The following is a 21,688-nucleotide window of genomic DNA, read 5'->3' as shown; positions in this document are numbered from 1 at the left end:
AGAATTGAACATCATGCTCTGCTACCGCCTGTTACTCAGTATTCCCGACTTCCCGAGCCATGGTGATGTATTCTACAGTGATCGGATCCCATTCTGTTTCTAAATCCTCTTTGTCGCAGAAGACTTTGAACCAATGTTCAAGCTTTGCGCGGTCATCTTTGTGATGCAAGTCGATCGGCTCGCTCCCAGGAATAAGCTGCACTAGGCGATGCTTCGGCTCCAGGTCGGTACAAGATGCCGCAAACTGAATACTGGTGGGACTTGCATTCTGTGGGACAACAGGTGCCTCTTCACGGTGATAGATGTAGTAAAATAGTTTCACCCTCGTACCGAACGCTATAATCGCAGGGCGCCCTCGTACAATAAACACAGAGTCGGGCCACTGTTCTAAGTGACTAAGCTGGTGCACCGCATATTCGATTGTCTTCATCCATTCCTCATGACTTTCGTCTTGTGGGTGGCGCAGAAAGGCTTGGAGGCCATTGCAGAAACAGTGGTACATGCCCAGCTTACGGTACCCTGGCGGGAGGAGGCATCGGTACTGGGCGCCACTTATCTGCACAAATTGTGCCACCTCAGGGTGTCTAGTCTCACGTTGGATCATACTCTGAATGTATCTGCCCCATGCGTCCTCGACGAAGCCGATATACTGGTAATTAGGTATTTTAAAAAGCTTCGAAGAGTCCAAAGTTCTTCCGAAATGGTAGCAGAACCGCTCCCTGGAGTTGTCAGGAACCCTCAGAGGTAGGATAAGCAATAAGTAAGACTTACGAGATGGGCTGCTGGACTTCGTTGGTACAGGGCGTGTCTTTCGGAGGCAACTTTGGGAACTGCAAGGCTGCCAAGCTTATGACACTCCTCCTGGTAGTTTCTTCTCCAATCACAATATACAAATCTAGCATGCCCTTGTCGGTATTGCGACAGAAAAATAAATCCAAGTGCTGTACTTCGGAGTAGAACCTCTTCCCCGTTTGTATATCTTCAATAATGAGCCGACGGGGGGATCCCATGTTTTGGACGTCAATACCGACCACATCGTAGCCATCATTTAGACGAAACTTGCGATCACTCAATTGCCGACAGCTGGCAGACACATTGGCCAGGTTTTTGTATGTTCGAGTGTCTGTAAAATGCATGACGGAAGTTAGAATTTCATTGGGGACTCTGCGTGACTTCGCATCCGCCAAATGCAGTCGGGCGGCTATATCCAGGAAACGTATCATCGATTTGAAGGTAATATCGACATTTTTATGTTCATCCTCAATCACAGTCTTCATGTCATCACTGCCGTCGCTCGCCTCGCTGAAACGAGAAGCATCACCCCCCTTCTGTATCTTACATTGCAATGCATGATTGGCATTTGTTCCTGGCGTAGGCGGCTGGGTATCTTGCGCTGGCCTTGTGCGAGGTCCATTTAGATAATTGGAGAGCTCTTCATCGAAGTAGAACAAAGGCATCAAGTCTGACCTCTGAACACGCACCCTACCACCCCCCTTCTGAACATGAACAAGGATAACGTCCGAAATTGAGAAGACCATGGCATAGAATTCATCCAAACCTTGGTCAAGTCCGGCGTCTACCACCTCGATAACCGCTGCCTTTTCAACATCGACTACGTCCAGTCTAGAAGCTAGGTGTACGAGGACATTGCTGAACCAATAGGTACGGTTTCGAGGTGCTGATCCAGGCTCAACACCGGGAAAATGGCGCTCATATAGGAAACATGGAAGCAAGTGACCATCTGGAAGTATGTAGTAGCCCTCCCTTTCGTAGCTTTTATCGAGAGCGCGGATGGACTCGAAGGTCACTTCACCAGCAGCAATTGACAGAAGCGCAAATGCCATTTCCTGGAACGAAAAGCTCTCAGGTGTCCACTCCAAGATGAACGGATCCAGGAGTTTCTTAAACGATTTATAAATACATGAGAAAGTATTCAGCAGCAGAGCCTCGCGGGGAAGCAGCATGTCGATTGAACCATGGAAACCCTTTAATGACATTGGTTCAATGCCTATGGATGTATATTTGGCCGTTAAATCGCTGTTTACGCTCGGTTTCAAGGCAATATCGCCAACAATACTTTCTGGGGTCTCCTTCTGGAATACCCTACGGCGGCGATTCTCGTCTACATCAAGGTACTGATGCCACCGTCCCTCACGTGGGATCTTAGATAGTTTGAGATACACTGAGTGGTCGACGCCCAGAAGCTCACGGTCAAGATCGATTGTGTACATCCACTCGATGTCGCTTCCCCACAGATGAGGTAATAGAGTTTGCATTGGTGGCATCTCAAGCCTGTCATCAAGGGCAAGGAAGCTCTTCATGTACCTCTCGGCAAGAGAGGATGTAGGGCCGTCTTGCTTGAGAGAATCAGGGATGACAAGTGGAATATACTGTTCTTCGAGCTTTTGGACAAATCCGGTGAATACCTTTCGCATGGCTTCGAGCCATTCTAGAGAAAACTGGACCAGACAACATGTATGTATAACGGTAGCACTCAGTCTAGCTTAGCCTACCATGATATTTTTCATCATTTTCAGGAATCTGGTGTACGATGGCTTCCCCAAGGCCTTCAGGATAGCTATCAAACTGGTTCCAGTAGACGAAGTATCTACCGTGGCAACGGATAATACAAGGCCTCTAGTTCCCATTTTGGCCAACGGGTGACAGTAAATAACAGTCTAGGGTACCAACATATATAGCCACTGAAAGTGAAGGAAGAGTGGAGAGGAACTGCAAAGGAGATTTAAGGTGGAACAAAGGATGTTAAGGTGGTTGAGGGAAAGAGGGGAAGAGGGGAAGAAAGTAGGTGACGTTAAACGCGGCGAAAATGGCAAGGTCGACGAGGCAACAATCAGGCAGGCAGCAGGCATTCACTGACTGTCCGCTAGACATGACAAGCCCCTCATAGGACCCAGCACGCTCATATGTGACTAGTACCAGCATGTACTACAAAGCCTAGATACCAGTTCTTTTAGGCTATCCTTGACGCTTACCACTCGGGAACTTCTCCCTGCTTTGGGACTTGAACTCTCACAACCTTATCACAATTGAGCAGGCAAAGAGGGTCAAGAGCTTGTTTAAACTGTGAAAAGTTCAATCATTAGTAGATAGAATAGTAGAAGGCGAGGGATGACGCGAAGACATTGTGAAGGTTGTAACATACTCTGCGCATAGTATCGACTGTTGTCTTCCCGACTTCATGCTCCAGATAGTCCCTCTTCACCATTCCCACTCCATGCTCCCCAGTTACAGTCCCCTCCATTTCCACAGCACGCTTAACCATGTTGTGAACAACACTCTCTGCTACCTGGCGTTGATCATCATTAAAGAGGAGCATTGCTATTTCAGGGCGTGGTTAGTGAATATTCCAAACACCCTGGCATAAGTGTGAGTGCCTACCATGGAAGTTGCCGTCACCTACATGACCAACTATGCCTCCAAGTAACCCGCTGGCAGAAATCTCCTCTCTAGTTTGCTCGATGATATCGGGCAGTCTGCTCATTGGCACAGCTACATCGGTAGTCCAGACATGATCCGTTGGCTGCTGTTTCATCTGCAGAATACTCCACAGCGCGACTTTTCTTGCACTCCACAACTCATCAACCTCCTCCGAATCGCGGGCAAATGTGAAAGTCTTCTTATTAGCATTCTCAGCTAATTCCTGAACGATCGCAATCTTCTCCTTCACTTCACCGGGCGCTCCAGAGAACTTGAAAAACAATGTTGGGGCCTCGTCCCACGAACGACTCGTTGTTTGACTCGTGTTGATGCACTTCATCTGAACGTCATCAAGTAGCTCCACGGCGGCAATATTTACCCCCTTTTTGACCACTTCGGATACACAGCTGGCTGCATCCCGCACGGACGGGAAAGATGCAACTGCCACTGCTTCATTCATCGGCTTGACAGCTAGCTTCAATGTCGCTTCTGTGACCAGGCCAAGTGTACCCTCACTGCCGATGAATATCCTAGTCAGATCATAACCGGCGCTAGATTTCCGTGGCCTCTGCCTGGTCTTGATAATTGTCCCATCGGCCAGAACAACAGTCAGAGACAGTACCCAGTCACGCATTGTCCCATAATGATAAGCGTTTGTTCCGGAACAGCCAGTACCGACCATACCACCGATCATTGCGCCGGGGCCAGGGTCTGGAGGGAAAAAGAGCCCATCCTTGGCGAGCTCTTCGTTCAATACTTCCCACTGCACTGCAGGCTGTACTACAACATCCAGATCATCTTTGTGCACAGTTAATATTTGGTCCATGCCTTGGAAGTCAATGCAGACCCCTCCTCTAGTCGGCGCAAAGTGTCCCTCCAGACTCGTCCCCCCTGCATATGCTGTCACTGGAAGTCGGCGTCGGTGACAGACTTCCATCACGCGGGAAACCTCTTTTGTAGTCGAAGGGCAAACAACTACTGAGGAGACTTCGGTTTTACTGGGAGAATAAGATGACCACTCGGAAGTGGAGTAGGGTGCCAAAGCTTCCTTGTCACTGATGACGTTGTCCTTACCTAGGATACCAACGAACTCTTCAACTGCTCCTTGGATGTTGGAGGAAGAAGTATCGTGGCATGGTGCCGGAAACTCATTGAGCGGCGTAGTAGATGCCACTGCTGGTTCCGGGGGTTTTGCAATGCCTAAGTAATAACCAGTAAGACCTGAGAGAAGGAGAGCTGAAGGGGGTTTGCTTAGTTAGTCAAACTATATCCTCCATCATAACATACTAATGCTGGGCAGCAGATATACTGCACATACCGGATGATGCAATAGCAATACCAACACCTGTAGTCCATTGCCTACGGAGTGGATAACTGGACGCCCCCTGTTTATGATATTCTTTGGCTAGTTAGCAGGAGTATACCCTGGAGGTCAAAGAACAATGCTCACCAGACTCCTGCCCGCCTTGAGGACCCACCGACATGAAAACCCTTGAGACTAAAGGCCCGCTTATCTTTTGCGAGCGAAATCTCGACCCGGTAAGACCGGAAGAGGCGGCCTGCCTTAGAGGGCGACCTGCCCTTGCGCCAACCCTTAACATGTTTTGCGTTTGTTTTTTTCTCGCTTCTGATGTGTAGCTTATGACAACAGGAGGGGAAAGAAGTGCCTATTCGCGCGCTAGGTATTGCAATGCCTTCCAAGTGCTGGTACCATTTGTGAATGTGGGTGCCACTTTATCGGCTGAAGCGGGTGACCTTCATATAATCGTCCTCGTCGGCCGAATGGATCTTTTATTCGATTTCCATAGTGTTACCGAAACTAGATATGTTAGACGACTCAATTCTCATGGACAGACAGTACGTCTCTCGGGGTTAGACTGGTTCTCCCCGAAAAAATGGTACGAAAGCTCGTTGACGTCATGCCACTTAAGGGCAACTGAGCGCAACGCCAGTAGTATCCCCGAAAAAATGGTACGAAAGCTCGTTGACGTCATGCCACTTAAGGGCAACTGAGCGCAACGCCAGTAGTATCCCCGAAAAAATGGTACGAAAGCTCGTTGACGTCATGCCACTTAAGGGCAACTGAGCGCAACGCCAGTAGTATCCCCGAAAAAATGGTACGAAAGCTCGTTGACGTCATGCCACTTAAGGGCAACTGAGCGCAACGCCAGTAGTATCCCCGAAAAAATGGTACGAAAGCTCGTTGACGTCATGCCACTTAAGGGCAACTGAGCGCAACGCCAGTAGTATCCCCGAAAAAATGGTACGAAAGCTCGTTGACGTCATGCCACTTAAGGGCAACTGAGCGCAACGCCAGTAGTATGCATGTTCACATCCAATTGGACTTCCGTCCGAGGTCGTACGATTATCAAGGCATCTCCATATTAACCCTGACATTATTGGTTAATGTATAAGAGACAAGCTTCTTAGAACACAGCATGACTATAGTCATTTCTATCGGCCGAAAAGAGATCTCCGTCCCTTGCGGCAGCTAAGCTGAACCCTGAACCCACCAGGCGGGTCTTAAAGTGACATAGTTCGCGACCGTGGTACTGTACTTACGTCAATCGTACAGTGTTCGGCCGGCCCGAATCGATTATTCTTGGTCTGCCTTGATCGATGAAAAACCTCTGCTGAACATAGCCGGTTGACCGGGTTCATTGTCATGGAAGCCGGTCTTGTACCGAGACATGCCCAGAGTTGCTCGAGTATAAATGGGAGTGAGAGCATTCGCTTCTAGTTAGAGCTCTATACGCACAGCATATGAATATCATACATCAGACCTGAATACGCAAAGAGCCAAAGAGAAGGAGTCAAGCACACTTCGCAACGATGTCTACAAACCAGCACAATCCATTGCCATACACCTACGAGACGAAAGTCTATACCGAGGGACTCAACGACAAAAAGCCCGCTATCACATTTGATCCTTTCAAATGGGAGGGACTGGCTAAAGAGCGCCTCTCAGCAGATAGCTTCGGCTATGTCTGGGGCTCGGCTGGAACGAGAGAAACAGATGATAACAACCGGAAGGCATTCAGGAAATGGGGCATCGTCCCATCTCGTCTGGTTAAATCGGACTTTCCAAATTTGAAGACGACGCTGTTCGGTGAGGATTACGAGTACCCGATCGCAATCGCACCAGTGGGGGTGCAGCGGATTTTCCACCGCGATGGTGAGGTTGCTGTTGCTTCCACCGCACAGAATGAGGGGATAACGTACATCCTGAGTTCTGCATCTTCGACTAGTATTGAGGACGTCGCAGAAGCCAATGGAGATGGATCCCGCTGGTTTCAGTTGTACTGGCCGTCAAATGAGCACAACGACATAACAGCCAGCTTGTTGAAACGCGCCAAGGCTGCCAACTATAAGGTCTTGGTGGTCACACTCGACACCTACATCCTTGGATGGCGCCCCTCGGACTTAGAAAATGGGTATAATCCATTCCTCCGGAAAGACAACATCGGGGTCGAAATTGGCTTCTCCGACCCTGTGTTTCAGAAGAAGTTTGCGGAAAAGCACGGCAAAAGCATCCAAGAAGACATGGCGACTGCGGCGGCCGAATGGGCTCATATGATATTCCCTGGGATGAGCCATGGGTGGGAAGACCTCCAATTCCTTCGGCAGCATTGGGATGGCCCAATCGTACTGAAGGGTATACAAACGGTCGAGGACGCAAAGCTGGCAGTTGAGTACGGAATGCAGGGAATAGTAGTATCCAACCATGGCGGACGCCAGCAGGATGGGGGAGTAGGATCTTTGGACATGCTTCCAGACATTGTCGATGCGGTGGGAAAAGATCTAGAAGTCATCTTCGATTCTGGCGTGCGTTGCGGTGCTGATGTAGCTAAGGCTCTGGCGCTAGGGGCCAAAATGGTCCTTATCGGTCGGCCCTACGTGTACGGACTTGCCATCGCTGGTAGGGAGGGTGTCCGCCATGTACTACAGAGCACCTTAGGTGATCTACAGCTTACTCTTCATCTGTCGGGGATCAGATCTGTGCAGCCAGAGCACCTTAATCGATCTAGACTACGACGGATGGATTAAGCAACATACAGGTACTAGCTAATAAGGTTGAACTTGTGCCTAAGTTCAAGATAAACATATGTACATAACCCTAACCTGAGCTCTACAGGATTCAAGGTCAAAAACTAGTTATTTGATTATTATAGAATGGCCATCTTGTATTTAGCCACGCCAAGTAGGCTCAACTGGATCAAATACTTCACAAGAGCAGAGCATAAACCGAACTGGATCCTAAAAAGCCTCGCCTTCAAGGTCACAGATACATATCTTTCGGTGAGCCAAAGCTACCCCAGCACGTGAATGCTACATGTCTTGAACAACTCCTCTACTATTTGAAATGTACGAATTCATCCATAATGCACTCTTACTGTTAGACCAGTTACCCATTTAATGATCACGATATGTTTTATTGTTGGGGGCACAAAGAGACTCACCAAAGCGCAGTAGCTCACATAATTAGCTTGGCACATACTAGTGAGGGAGCAAATAAGGTGCAACACACCAGCAAAGAAAGACATGTGCCAGACAGAGATAACTCGCCCCGAAGGGACCTCGCTCGCTGTTGAGCGGACCATTCAGGACTTTTGTTTCCAAAAATTGCTTGCGTCTGACCATCGAACATATCGAAGATATGAAAGCAAGATCCCCTACTCCAAGTCCCGGCGTATAGCCGGGGTGAGAGCAGCCCGCACTATGGAGGAGGAAATGGAAGAAGAGAAAAGGGGGAAAGCTCCGTCTTTATATAGTTTCCTTTTACGTCAGGATTGCAAGGGAAGGACCGGAGTTGGTTTGTGTCTAGTGGTAATGATGAAGGCATCGTCAAAGTAACCAATTACACTTTTGACAATGCATGACAGGAGGTGGTAGTGTGTCAGGTCACGTAAGCCTACTAGTAGTTTATTTAACAGTCTGAATAACAACTTCTATCTATATACAAGAACTACCGTAGCTTTAGAAGCATCAACTCTGGGGATTCGATACATTCCCGGACTTTATTGGCCATCCGAGCCATAGTCGCGCCGTCCACGACTCGGTGATCTGCACTCCAGCTGAAATTTACCAATTCACCCTTGGTAACCTGACCCGCCTCATCGAAGATTGGTACCGTCTTGGATTTTCCAACACCCAGGATAGCCACTTCATTGGACACAATCACTGGTGCGACATAGGTACCCCCAATATTTCCTATATTTGAGACGGTGATTGTTCCGCCACTCAGGTCGGCTGGAGTGAGCTTCCCTTCTTTACCTAAGGCGCTCAGACGGGAGATTTCTGCTGCAACATCTTCAATAGACCGGTTGGCAACATCTTTAACATTTGGCACAATCAAGCCTTGCGGTGTATCCATTGCAACACCAATATTGTGTCTGGGCCGCATGATGAGTTGTGGCTTGTCGGGATTGCTTGTGTCAACCTTGGCGTTCAAGATTGGATATTCATTTAGGGCTAGAGAGACGGCTTTAATAACGAAGGAGAGGAAGGTAATTCTCCTGGGGTCCTTCGGATCATTGGCCAGTTTCTTTCTCAGAGCAGTGATATTGTTGATGTTTAGCTCATCTGCAAATAGGAAGTGAGGGATGTTGAGCGACCGTGTCATGGTCTTAAACATTTGTGACTGAATTGGTGTCAGGTTGACCGCTGTATCTGACTGCTGTGACACAGGGGTTGTAGGGATTGTAGGGGTTGTAGGTTGCGACGTAGGTGCAGAGTCCCGCACTGTCACAAACCGAAGGACATCTTCTTTGAGGACTCGTCCGTCTTTCCCTGTCCCTGGAATGTCTAGTATATTCACATTATGGGCCTTCAGCATCCCGCGGACGGCCGGGGTGGCAAGAGTTGCATATCGTGAACCATTCTTCGGAGCTTCTGGCTTCTGGGTAGTAGCAGCCACTTCTACCGAGGGTTGTTTTGTCTCAGCCTGTGCAGGAGCAGGGCTAGGTTGCGCCGGTGCTGGTGCTGGCTCAGGTGGTGGGTTATCCTCTGGATATTTTCCATCCTCAACCTCTATATCACACAGAGCCTACAGTGGAATTCTCTCAGCGATCATATTTTCGAAGTATAGATGTAGTGCAATTTTACGTACCCTTCCTGTGGGGACAGTGTCATCTGCTTGGAAGTGAAGCTTCTTAACAATGCCTTCGTACCTCGAGGTAATCTGATACTGTTAGGTCTCTATTTGCTGGTCATTGGTGCAAAAGCGACTCACATCATCCACTGCCTTATCCGATTGATACTGGCAGAGAGGTTTCCACTCCTCTATATGGGCGCCTTCCTCGACGTACCATTGGATGATCTGAACTTCCGTGATCCCTGAGGAGCGCAAGTAAGGTGAGTAAGCATATGATATATGTGTATAACACAGGTTACGGGATGTTTTGACGTACCTTCGCCAACATCCTTCAGGATCTGAGACTTGACCCCCCACAGAGCCGGAGCAGCATGGAATGTGCGACGGGGAAAGGATATTGTTGACGGGGAGCGAGTTATCGGCAGGACTCTGCGAGATTGACAAGAACGGAGAGCCCAAGAGAGGCCTCCATTGCAGCGTAGAATGCTCATCGTCGAGCTGAAGTCAACCCACGGTTATGGAGGAGGAAAGAATACTTTTCGAGAGGGGAGAGCGCAACATTTCATTGTGGAATGATGGTGGTAGGAACTTAATATGGCTAGTTTTCTGCCACTTTCCTATCAGAATATCCCTTTCGGATCAAGTTTACTATGATGCCCATCAAGGTCACCTGTTTCGTCTGCCACCTCTTTTTGTAACGTCAGGTCGATTGCCAGCCAGATGGAACCTTTTTGTCCAACCTACTTCACCTTTAAGTTGCTTCTTATTGATAACTAACAGTATTCACATTTCTCCATTCGCCTCCCCGATTGGTCGCGTCTTGATATCACCTTGATGGATGGTGGTGCGTCATCTGCAGCAGTTGAACCATGGACTCTTTCTTGTATAGTACAGAGCAAACGGGCGCTGAATATTTAAATGGAAGCTCAGCAATAATGGAAGCTTTGCTACCATGGCCATGTTTAGCGGGCAAGTATTATGAATTCAGGGCGAGGAAAAAGAAACAATCATACGTTGTAGTATTGCGAGTTGCGCGGAAGAAGAGGAAGTACCTAGTAGTAATCATCCATGCAATACAATATATCGAATTCTTTTGGTGTGAGAGGTATCATCCTGTCATACTCCACAAGCCGATCCAGATTGACAGGCTGAGTTGCAACAGATCCATAGACTGAAATCCTTCGTAGCAGACGGCTACTTTATCAGCACCCTCCTTTGTCCAAGTTGGACACACCTTTATATCTAATTCTCTCACACACGGCGCGATAGATCCATTCTACTTCCCTGACCGTGAACGAAGCCTTTCGTGCCATAACCAGCTCAGATATTACGGGTCTCAGCCCTGCGATCTTATCAGCCCTCACCGGCTAATCCTTTTTGGTCCAGTGACGTACAACTACAGATAAACTCACCATGTAAGTATGCCTTCTATCTGTTGCCACTTTCATTCAGACGTAAAGAAATGTCAAGAGGTGTTTTCAAGAGGGGAGATAAAAGAAAAAGGATTCTTTTCGCTGCTTTCTGACATGTCTGTAGGAGAGTTATCATCAGGGAGAACGCTCAGCAGGCGTCGGAATATATCGCGGACTATATCATCAGTACGCTGTTATGTTGTCGATGAGGCTTACTTGGTTACTTTTCTGACACATTTTTCTTCTTCGATCCTCAATAGGTCGTATCAAGGCTTTCAAACCTACTCAAGATCGTCCTTTCGTACTGGGTCTTCCCACTGGCAGCAGCCCCGAGATTATATACAGAACACTTGTGCAGCGCCATCGGACAGGTGAAATATCTTTCAAAAATGTCGTGACGTTCAACATGGTATCTCCCCCTCGTTGGCATTATCATGACTCTTTGTATGCCGCCATTTGCTGATCGACTCAGGATGAGTATGTGGGTTTACCTCGTGACCACCCAGAATCCTATCACAGCTTCATGTACAAGCACTTTTTCTCGCACGTCGACATTCCACCGCAGAATATCAACATCTTAGATGGCAACGCCCCAGATCTGGCTGCTGAATGTGCTTCCTACGAAGCCCGCATTGCCGGTTATGGTGGCATCGAGCTTTTCCTGGGCGGCGTTGGAGCTGATGGCCATATTGCCTTCAATGAGCCAGGATCCTCGTTGAGTAGTCGAACCCGGGTGAAGACGTTGGCGTACGATACAATTCTTGCGAACTCGCGGTTTTTCGACAATGATGTTGACAAAGTTCCCCGCATGGCTTTGACAGTTGGCATTCAGACCATTATGGAGGCCAGGGAAGTGGTCATCGTGGCAACGGGCGCTCACAAAGCCCTTGCGTTGAAGAAGGGTCTCGAGGGTGGTGTTAACCACATGTGGACACTGTCAGCACTGCAGTTGCATCAACACCCGCTAGTTGTCTGCGACCGCGATGCTACCTTGGAGTTGAAGGTCAAGACAGTCCGCTATTTCGAGTCAATCGAGCAGTCTGGAACAGATGCTCGTACGCAAGGCCCGCCACTTGTCTATCGACCAAGGACCTATGTGCCTGCTCCGTTAGGGGCGGGCAAATTGCCGCACCAGCTCACCCCCGCGTCAACACCTTCTAAAGTTCCGAAGGACCTGAGAATCAACACAGAGTTCCAAAACTCTATAGAAGAGGATGAATTGACACCTGATAGCATGTCTTCTCGATTGGTGGACTCCGCTATTGGCGGGTTGGATACGACGCTCAAAGCCGACATTATGTTCGATCGGATGGGCGCGAGAGTCGTATCCCATTGAAGAGAGTCGCAAGTTTCGTGACTGAGGTTGCTACAATTTATTGGCAACAAAATGCTGGACAACTCCGCTGGAGTATTTACTATTTGTCTGAAGGTTCAAGGACTTCGGGTGAACATGCAGCAGACTTGTTCGTGCGCCGTTGTTAATGACAGTTTGTCATATTTATGAATGTGTTGTGTTGTATAGGCCGATCTTGCTTCCTTCATAGATATATTTGCTCGCTTTGCATAGCAACTAGTTATTGCGTATAGAGTTGGCTCCTGAAGATCATATCAGTTGGCGTTCTTGCTGTCTGTGAGCTTTTATATATCCCGCTAATTCATTACTGTTGCAATGGTTAGTTTCTAGTAGAAGATGAGTTACCTGTAACGATACATCTTATACACAGAAGGTAAAACAACAAACACCGAGGAGCTGGGATTTGAAGTAAATTCGGTTCGAATTTTGTTCCAAAATCTTTTTCATTGTCTGCAGTGAGAACGACACAGCTCTTCTGGACTAAGATACTTGATATAATCGCTCCTTTGGCGGATAAGTTGTACACATTCATTTACTATAATTTTGCAAAGACAGTAGCAACCCGTCCATTCATATCCACCAGCGTACTCTTGTTCCTTACCCAGGCTTCGATACCTCTGCGGCCATTCTCCACGCCAACACCACTCTTCTTCCAGCCACCCACAGCCATCTCGGCCGGGCTTTCACCCCAGGAATTGATCCATGTAATGCCCGCTTGGAGCTGGTCGATGATACGATGTGCCATATTCAGGTCTCGCGTAAAGACGCCAGCCGCAAGGCCAAGCTCAGTGTTATTTGCGCGTCTGACAGCTTCCTCGACTGTATCGTAGTACAGGATTGACATGACCGGGCCAAAAATCTCTTCCTGGACAATCCGCATGGAGTCGGTGCAGTCCGTGAAGACAGTCGGCCTTACCCAGAACCCATTCTCCAAATCCTTTGGAAGGGAGGGCTTTCCCAGCCCGCCATAGAGGAGCGTTGCCTTGTCCGTCTCAATGCCATGACGAATGTACGAGGTTACCTTTTCGAGGTGAAGAGCAGAACTCAAGGGTCCGAAGTTCGTTGCGTTGTCAAACAACGGCCCGGGACGGATATATTGCATCTTGTCCAGAAGAGCCTTTTTAAAGGCAGACTTCATGCCTCTCGGGACGAACACTTGAGTCCCATTAGTACACACCTGGCCTGTACTAAAAAAATTAGCCATCATGGCCCCATTTACTGCATTTTCAAGGTCCGCATCAGGGAGGATGAGCAATGGGCTCTTGCCTCCTAGCTCCATCGTGACGTACTTCATTTGTCCCGCGGCGGAGCCGGCCACCTTCATTCCTGTGGACACCTGTCCTGTGAAGCTGACCTTAGCGACCAGGGGGTGAGCAGTCAAATAAGCACCCACATCCCCAGCGCCATAGACAACATTAAATACGCCAGGGGGAAGTCCAGCTTCCCGGTAGATTTCAGCCAGCATCTGCGCATGCAGAGGCGTATATTCACTAGGCTTGTAGACCATGGTATTTCCAGCCGTAAGACATGGTGCTGATTTCCAGAGAGCACTGTGTCACATTCGTCAATCGCTGAGCCTGGTTGAGGAAAAGAGAGGCAAGCAGATGCAATATGTTTTGCGCGCTCCGTCCGCCTATGTAACCCGAAGTACTTACATCTGGAGAGGATAGTTCCATGCGCTGATGCCAACGCAGACTCCCAGCGGAGCCTTCTTGGTAAAGACCCATGCATCTTCTCTTAACTGCGTCGTCTCGCCGTTAAGACCACCGCCTCCTACCAGGTTGGCATAGTATTCCAGTACATCTGCACTAGTCACGATGTTGACTGTGCTTGTCTCTGAATAGGCCTTGCCGGAATCTAAAGTTTTGAGACGGGCGAGTTCGTCATTTCTCTCGCGCAGCAACGCCGCGGCCTTTTGTAGGATGCGCGCACGAGTGATATGAGGGGTTTGCGACCATAAAGGGAACGCGCGGTCAGCAGCTGCAATGGCGGCATCTGTATCAGAATTTGAAGCAACATGGATTTCTGCTAGTGGAGTATTGTTAGCAGGGTTTATTGTGCGAAAAGTCCGACCGGAAGACGCCAACTGGACTTTGCCGTCGTAGTATGGGTGACAAGGAGCGAAAGGTAGGTCCGCCATTCTCTTCAGCTTGAAGGGGCCCCGCTGGAAAATTGTACAGGGCGATCACGACGTAGATATCAAAATAGGATATATGAAGGATAGATGTTTTGCCCTTTGTGTAACGGGCAGGTCGGTCAGAGTACTAGAGAGGTATTAATAGTACTCCGCAGATAGGTGCAGGTAATTATTGGCTGGTGATGTATTCATACCTGAATCACACCGCCTCAGAATTCCGCCCCCTCTTCATTTCAACGAGGACAGGCTCCGCTGTGGCTACGACCATTAAAACCAACTCCACAACAGACCCATTGGCCAACAGAAGGCCTGTGAGATCGTGGTTGGTTTTTCCTTCTGAGCATCCGAAAAGGTCCTGTTGTCCCAGTACTCCTCCATACTAGTAGTAGAATCAATAGCCAACATTAAAAGCAGTCTACTGCCCGCGAGATGCTGCGCCGCAATGTAATCTTTTGAGAAGATCCACAGCTACTCCTGAGTACGACTTCCTCCATAGTTACTGCTCACAATGAAACCAAGTTTTGATGGTCGGGGACTAGCCACGCGATGGTCAAACAGCGTCAAAAGCTAAAAAGAGGCTGGGATGGATGGGGAAATTAAGGAATGGCCTCCAATAGGAAACACGGGACAAGGCCGATATCCAAATAGCGTCGTCTGGTGAGGTGAATTTTCTTGCATTTTACTACCCCATCTGGACATGATTAGCAGAGTCTCCAGTCAATAATAATCTTTTAGAGAAAAAAGACTCATGCCGCACTGTGTTGTCTTACCATGTACTAAGCAGGTAATAGAATCCAGGATCTAGCACAGGGACGAGTCTTTGAAGGAAGTTCAAACCGTTAATGAATTAGTGCGACTGTATAGTGTGGATTCGTGGATCATGGCGTCGTCTTTAGTCTCAAAGCCCTCGTGAGTCGTGTGGGCCGCGGAGTCGTTCAATGACGTCGAGTGATCTTTTCCTCCGACCAGAGATCACAGCCCGCAGGTACACTGGTACTCGATTTATGAAAACGAACGCGGCCGATGATGATGAGGTGTTTACTCCAGTACGGAGGGAACCCTTCATAGTACCTGCATAAGGTAGTCTTCACCCAGCATGCAGATTGATTCGGTAGGGTAATTACATTACCTCTTAGGTGCGGTGGATCAGCCATCGAAGCAGAAGATGACAATTTTCGTCCAATCCGAACCCAGTATCAGGCCATTTTATAACTATGTTTCCATTATCTAATACGGCCTGCGTCTTCTGGGGATAAGAAAACTTTTGTCTTCGATTGGCTGATCCTCCGTTCAGCACCTTTTCGTGTGGTGGGGAATAGTTAGGGGAGAGAGAGAAGAGGAAAATGATTGGTGGCGAACGGCTGCATGGCCGCCTCGACACCTGAGGCCTAATTCTCTAAGTTGATTCCGTCCCTCAATTTAAAATCTATCAGAAGTCCGTTATGATTCTACACTTTTTGTACTTTTATCTTCCTAGGCCGTCTCATTACATCTTGAGCCCTCTTTACCTAGTCTCTCCTCACTTACCAATCTTCAGAGGTGCTGGAATCCTCTTGTATCCTCACCAATCCATTCTGGGTTTGTTCTCCGCACCAGTAGAAGCGCCCTTCAATCATCATAACATTTCATTCTATCACTATCATTCGACATGGCCACCACAAACGATTTCCCTTCATCCGACGTCAATAGCTATGACTATGTTATTGTCGGCGGCGGCACAGCTAGCTGTGTCATTGCTAGTCGGCTGGCTCAGTACTTGCCCTATAAGCGTATCCTAGTCATTGAGGGTGGTCCTAGCGACTTCATGGATGACAGAGTCCTTAATCTGCGGGAATGGCTCAATCTCCTGGGAGGCGAGCTAGACTATGACTATCCCACCACAGAGCAGCCCATGGGTGTGTATTCTTCGCACATTCTTTGTTTTATCCGCACGTCCTTGCGGGTTATTTAGCAATCCTGTCACTTGCTGACCGTCTCTTCATTCTCCAGGCAACAGCCATATCTGTCACTCTCGTGCTAAGGTCTTGGGTGGTTGTTCCAGCCACAACACTCTCATTTCCTTCCGCCCCTTTGAGTATGACTGCAGGAGATGGGAAGAGTAGGGTTGCAAGGGCTGGTCCTTTGAGACCTTTACTCACGTCCTCGATAACCTGCGGAACACTGTGCAGCCTGTTCACAGCCATCACAGAAACCAGCTGTGCAAGGACTGGGTGCAGGCTTGCTCGACTGCCATGAACATTCCTATCATCCATGATTTCAACAAGGAAATCCGTTCCAAGGGTGAACTGACGGAGGGTGTTGGTTTCTTCTCAGTCTCATACAATCCAGATGATGGCCGTCGCAGCAGTGCTAGTGTGGCATACATCCACCCTATCTTGCGCGGTGAGGAAAAGCGCCCCAACTTGACTATTCTTACCAACGCGTGGGTGTCTCGCGTGAATGTCGAAGGAGACACCGTCACTGGTGTTGACGTGACTCTGCAATCCGGTGTCAAACACACCTTGCGAGCCAAGAAGGAAACTATTCTTTGTGCCGGTGCTATTGATACGCCGAGATTGATGCTCCTCTCAGGGCTGGGACCCCGTGAGCAGCTGAGTTCTCTGGGGATTCCGGTCATCAAGGATTTGCCTGGTGTTGGTGAAAACCTCCTCGATCACCCAGAGACTATTATTATCTGGGAGCTCAACCGTCCTGTTCCCCCCAATCAGACTACCATGGATTCAGATGCGGGCATCTTCCTGCGGCGCGAAGCTCCCAATGCGGCTGGCTCTGATGGCCGTGCCGCCGATATCATGATGCATTGCTATCAGATTCCCTTCTGCCTCAACACGGCCTGTCTGGGCTATGAAACCCCAGTTGATGCCTTTTGCATGACACCCAACATTCCTCGCCCCCGCTCTCGTGGTCGTCTCTACCTGACCTCCGCAGACCCCTCGGTGAAGCCGGCATTGGATTTCCGCTACTTCACTGACCCCGAGGGCTATGACGCCGCAACCATCGTGGCCGGTCTCAAGGCGGCGCGCCGGATTGCCCAGCAGGCTCCGTTCAAGGATTGGATTAAGCGTGAGGTGGCGCCGGGACCTAAGGTCCAGACTGATGAGGAGTTGTCAGAGTACGGTCGCCGTGTGGCTCACACGGTCTACCACCCTGCTGGTACCACTAAGATGGGAGATATCACTCGCGATCCCATGGCTGTTGTCGACCACCAGCTCAAAGTCCGTGGCCTGGAGAATGTCTGTATTGCGGACGCTGGTGTTTTCCCTGAGATGACCACCATCAACCCGATGCTGACGGTGTTGGCTATCGGAGAACGCGCTGCTGAGCTGATCGCTGAAGAGGCTGGTTGGACTCGGGAACAGCCCAAGCTGTAGACGGCCTTGTTTTCCAAGGTTGGGGTTTGCTTATGCATTGCTGGTACACGGGGTGCGCGGGGCCTTGTAAAATAGCGCCTAATTGGCAGGGCACTCTCTTATTTTCCGTTGAGATGCCCGTCTTCGCCCATGATAAATAATCCATAAAGCGACTGACTTCATGCGGGATCATGAGTGGTGCAAAGTTGGGTGGCGTGCTGGTATATGAATCACTGGGGTAAGAACGCGCGCAAAATGAAGGAAGTTCAACTATGATGCTTTTTTGCATGGTGTTGGCTTGGATTGTATGATGGCTTCTTGTGTACAGATGCTGGCTTATTTTTGGATATTGTCCCCAGACAGCAATTCACACGTGTGAAATAATATGCTGTATATACCGAAAGAAGGTGAAGAAAGTCAAGAAATATCACGAAATACGAGCACTGATACATTTAGAAGAACCAATGGACAAGTCTAATGATGTCTTTGTCTTTAGATCTAGTTCATAGTCTGAGCAATATCTTTTCTCCTTATATCTATAGTACTTGTTGCACGTGGCTAGAAAGGACAGAGGGCCTTTTGCGCGGAAGGGCCTGTAGCGCAAGATTATCATAGGAATCTCTGGATCGGATACAGGGCACAATGCCGGAAAACATAAAGCTAAAGACTGAGGAACAGTCAAATCCACAGTAGAGCCAAAGTATGCTAGTCGGGGTTGGAAGAAAATGTGTGCAATGCTCGGAGCAATTACCAGAGGCGAGAAAAATAAAAAAGAGGAACGGATATGCCAGGGTGTCTGCTTCATACTGTAGTTGTAGACGCTATTTCTTTATCAGAGTCATGGATCTTGACTCCCCGTTTCCACACCTGGCAGACAGTTAGCGTGGGCGACTCAGGGTCGTCTTCCTCGCTCAGCACGACAAGGTCCGCGTCGGCGCCGCTATCCAGGGAACCCTTGACGCCTTGTAACCCCAATAAGCGCGCCGGAGTCGCCGTGGCAGCGTTAATGGCATCAGCTATAGAGGCGCCAGACCAGCGCCGGAAGTTGTTGATGCACTCGATCAGGGTGGCCGAACTACCTGCGATCTTGTCGGATCCCTCCAGGGTCAAGCAGGCTCCCGTCTTGATAATGCGCTCGCCGTTCATCCAGTCATAGACACCGTCGGGAAGGCCGCAGAGCTTCATTGCGTCGGTCACGAGGACGAGCCCGTCCGGATGGGCGTTGTATGCGATTTTGATCGAGGTTGGGTGCAGATGGATACCGTCGGCGATGATGCTGTAGAAGGGCCTGTAATGTTCGCTCTGGCCCAGCAGTCCGAAAATGCCCGGGTTTCGGTGGTAGAAGGGCCGCATCGCATTGAACATATGCGTGACCATTGTAGCGCCCGCAGTGGTCGCTGAGAGCGCTTGTTCGAATGTCGCATCCGAGTGACCGATGGAGCAGACGATGCCGGCCGAGGTCAATGAGGGGATGGTCGATACCATGTTTCCCACCTCGGGGGCGACTGTGATCATTTTGACTGACTTAGAGCTTCCGGTGAGATTCTCTTTGCCATAACACTCCTCTAGATCCTCGAAATTTTGCGCAGCACGAAGCACCTCGGTCTTGTGAATGCCATTGCGATTTAGGTTGATGAAAGGCCCTTCGACATGGGCTCCTAATGATTCCGCGCCATCCTCAGGACGATGGTTGCTGCCCGAAGGGCCCAAAGAGGGCAATACCTGGAATGACATTTGCGTCAGATCTGCTGATTCTCGGAGGCGCAGGGGCCGTCATACCTTCCAGTAAACCTCTGGGGTTGAGCTGACAACAGTAGGCAAGTATGAAGTCACCCCGGTCCTGGCAAGGCCTTTGTTCACCAAGCGCAAACCCTCATTATATTCCTCCTTGGACGCTTGAGGCACAGAGAAGTCAAAACCTTGAGCGCCATTTAGCTGGACATCGATCAATCCCGGAGCGAGAATACGCCCGCCGAGGTCGACGACCTCATCTGGCGAAAGATGTAACCCATAGAAAGCTTCCTGATCTTTGAGGATCTTGCCCGACAGAGAATCGATCCAGACATCCTGCTCAACAAGCTCGGAACCCTTGACGATGCGACAGTTAGTGAATTTGGTGATACGCGGAGTAGTCGTTGTTTTGCCTGGCATGATGGCTCTGACTCTTTCGTTTCCTACACCTATAATGTACCACCGGGCGGTATTCCGCTTATAATATAAGAAGCGCAATAGTGAGTATGAAGTTATTCGCCAGTAAAAAAATCGAGAGTGTGTATGGATATAGTTTGATACCTGCGGATGGAAATAAAAATCAAGATGAAATCCACACGGATGTATATGGACAGAGTCTGGAGGTAACAAGCGAAGCAAGGGACAACAATGACAATGCCAGGCTACATGATGGTGACATCAAAGAAACATACGCTGTTGCTCCACGACGGAGGGGTAGAAGAATCAAAGTATACCGCTATGGGATGTGACGTCGAAAAAGGTAGTGGATGTGAAATCCTTTGTACGACCTATACTAAGCCAATTCACTCTCCACGTGGATGCGACGTACATGGTCATTCGAGGCATGGCTACCTTTTGCTGATAAAGAGGGACTTATCAGGCAAACTCAGACGTTAACAGGTTTGATTTTGGAGGTGCTGATCCATGGATGAAAACAGGCTTGCCTCTTCTGTCTGAGGTGATGATCATCCTGGATTTGATATCAGGTAGGTTATGTAAGCCAGGAGGATTGTCCCGTCGAAACTGATTTCACTTGATTACATACAGACCTGGTATGAATACGCTGGTAAAACATACACATTACGAGCGATGACCGAACCTTTGTAATATACTACCATACTTTACCTACCTTGTTCTCCAAGACTGTCAGTGAGCATAGTTTGAAGCAGAGAAATTATGAAATAAGATACTCCTCTGACTGGCTGATGATCTCAATCTCAATATTTAAATTCTATCATATGGGGCATCTATGAATTCTAAGTCATCCGATATTCATCAGTAGATTTGGTATTATTTTCCCACTTCCTCGGTCGGGAGTAGTTGGAATTGATTAGCTGACCGATACTACTTCGACCCGAGGAGCACCCAAGCCCGTGACCGGTACCGGGTACTACCATAAATGCTGGACTTGAGCCAACAAAAGAACTCTGACTGGCCTTCTGCATTTGTACAGTTGCACAGATGCAAACGGCCGATGTTACCGTCACCTTCGATTTTCGTTGATTCTTCTGGGTCTAGTCTAGAGATATTGAAAATCCAACCATTAGGAGCAAATTTCCAGAGCTTCACAGGTTCCACTACTCATGCGATAGGCAGTTATCCACACAACAGAGATGCGCAGATAGGTACCCACGGTCTTGCTCGGTCGGTCTGGTCAGCCTATCGTTTCCTTAAGACCCATGTCCTGTACTGTGGTTTGCCTCAATTTCGCTCGCATGTTCTTAAGAGTAGCTAATATTAAACTCTTTGATGGTGGCAGGTTAGTCAAGCAAGCCACCATACAACCTAGTAGTAATTAATATCAAGTAGTGCCAATATTGTCGTTAAGCATCAGTCTAAACAAGACTTAATTGGATACAACTACTGGAGACATCTTCTGCACTAAGCAGGCGACTCCATCTCACCTGTCACTGTTTCAATTATCTGTCTGTCGCGTGGCTGTCACCTTGACCTGGTCTTTTGAAACTTTTGTCTAGCGATCTGTTGCTGTTCATGGCATATGATCGATCAGAAGGTATTGATGCTGGAAACTGCTCCCATCCCATACACTGATCTCAGTTACTGACAGTTACGACCTAAGACATCCTCATCACCATCATCATAATCTTGGCCACCTTATTTGTTTTTCATTACCAAGTTGCCCGTGTGATTTGTGTGGCTCTCTCCGCATTC

The 21,688-nt window shown here is 48.8% G+C and overlaps 8 protein-coding genes across 8 annotated transcripts; 3 read left to right on the top strand and 5 right to left on the bottom strand.

Moving 5' to 3' along the window:
- Positions 1-31: 31 nt before the first annotated feature.
- Positions 32-2,648, bottom strand: AFUA_1G00520 (F-box domain protein; the record flags this gene model as incomplete). The annotated part of the gene is made up of 3 exons (XM_744711.1): positions 32-617; positions 772-2,459; positions 2,514-2,648. 3 exons carry the CDS (start codon positions 2,646-2,648, stop codon positions 32-34), a joined length of 2,409 nt encoding a protein of 802 aa, XP_749804.1.
- A 341-nt stretch (positions 2,649-2,989) lies between these two features.
- dld1 (FAD-binding oxidoreductase) lies at positions 2,990-5,039 on the bottom strand (the record flags this gene model as incomplete). The annotated part of the gene is made up of 5 exons (XM_744710.1): positions 2,990-3,082; positions 3,164-3,339; positions 3,400-4,638; positions 4,757-4,837; positions 4,889-5,039. The coding sequence occupies 5 exons, from the start codon at positions 5,037-5,039 to the stop codon at positions 2,990-2,992; spliced, it is 1,740 nt and encodes a 579-aa protein (XP_749803.1).
- Positions 5,040-5,853: 814 nt separating this feature from the next.
- AFUA_1G00500 (lactate 2-monooxygenase) lies at positions 5,854-7,669 on the top strand. Its single transcript, XM_744709.2, has one exon. It carries the CDS (start codon positions 6,271-6,273, stop codon positions 7,483-7,485), a length of 1,215 nt encoding a protein of 404 aa, XP_749802.1. The 5' UTR covers positions 5,854-6,270; the 3' UTR covers positions 7,486-7,669.
- A 735-nt stretch (positions 7,670-8,404) lies between these two features.
- AFUA_1G00490 (putative biotin-dependent 2-oxo acid dehydrogenases acyltransferase) lies at positions 8,405-10,023 on the bottom strand (the record flags this gene model as incomplete). Its single annotated transcript, XM_744708.1, has 4 exons — positions 8,405-9,484; positions 9,548-9,619; positions 9,671-9,774; positions 9,849-10,023. 4 exons carry the CDS (start codon positions 10,021-10,023, stop codon positions 8,405-8,407), a joined length of 1,431 nt encoding a protein of 476 aa, XP_749801.1.
- A 1,035-nt stretch (positions 10,024-11,058) lies between these two features.
- AFUA_1G00480 (putative glucosamine-6-phosphate deaminase) lies at positions 11,059-12,280 on the top strand (the record flags this gene model as incomplete). The annotated part of the gene is made up of 3 exons (XM_744707.1): positions 11,059-11,137; positions 11,205-11,353; positions 11,417-12,280. 3 exons carry the CDS (start codon positions 11,059-11,061, stop codon positions 12,278-12,280), a joined length of 1,092 nt encoding a protein of 363 aa, XP_749800.1.
- A 553-nt stretch (positions 12,281-12,833) lies between these two features.
- Positions 12,834-14,438, bottom strand: AFUA_1G00470 (betaine aldehyde dehydrogenase; the record flags this gene model as incomplete). The annotated part of the gene is made up of 2 exons (XM_744706.1): positions 12,834-13,848; positions 13,954-14,438. The coding sequence occupies 2 exons, from the start codon at positions 14,436-14,438 to the stop codon at positions 12,834-12,836; spliced, it is 1,500 nt and encodes a 499-aa protein (XP_749799.1).
- Positions 14,439-16,083: 1,645 nt separating this feature from the next.
- Positions 16,084-17,806, top strand: AFUA_1G00460 (GMC family oxidoreductase; the record flags this gene model as incomplete). The annotated part of the gene is made up of 3 exons (XM_077803764.1): positions 16,084-16,330; positions 16,425-16,509; positions 16,615-17,806. 3 exons carry the CDS (start codon positions 16,084-16,086, stop codon positions 17,804-17,806), a joined length of 1,524 nt encoding a protein of 507 aa, XP_077659937.1.
- Positions 17,807-18,586: 780 nt separating this feature from the next.
- AFUA_1G00450 (N-acetylglucosamine-6-phosphate deacetylase) lies at positions 18,587-19,936 on the bottom strand (the record flags this gene model as incomplete). The annotated part of the gene is made up of 2 exons (XM_744704.1): positions 18,587-19,507; positions 19,565-19,936. The coding sequence occupies 2 exons, from the start codon at positions 19,934-19,936 to the stop codon at positions 18,587-18,589; spliced, it is 1,293 nt and encodes a 430-aa protein (XP_749797.1).
- Positions 19,937-21,688: the final 1,752 nt, after the last annotated feature.

The sequence above is a fragment of the Aspergillus fumigatus genome, chromosome 1, assembly GCF_000002655.1.
Source record: "Aspergillus fumigatus Af293 chromosome 1, whole genome shotgun sequence".
NCBI lineage: Eukaryota > Fungi > Ascomycota > Eurotiomycetes > Eurotiales > Aspergillaceae > Aspergillus > Aspergillus fumigatus.
The sequence above is the reverse complement of the archived record's forward strand: the minus strand, read 5'-3'. Positions and strand labels throughout refer to the sequence as shown.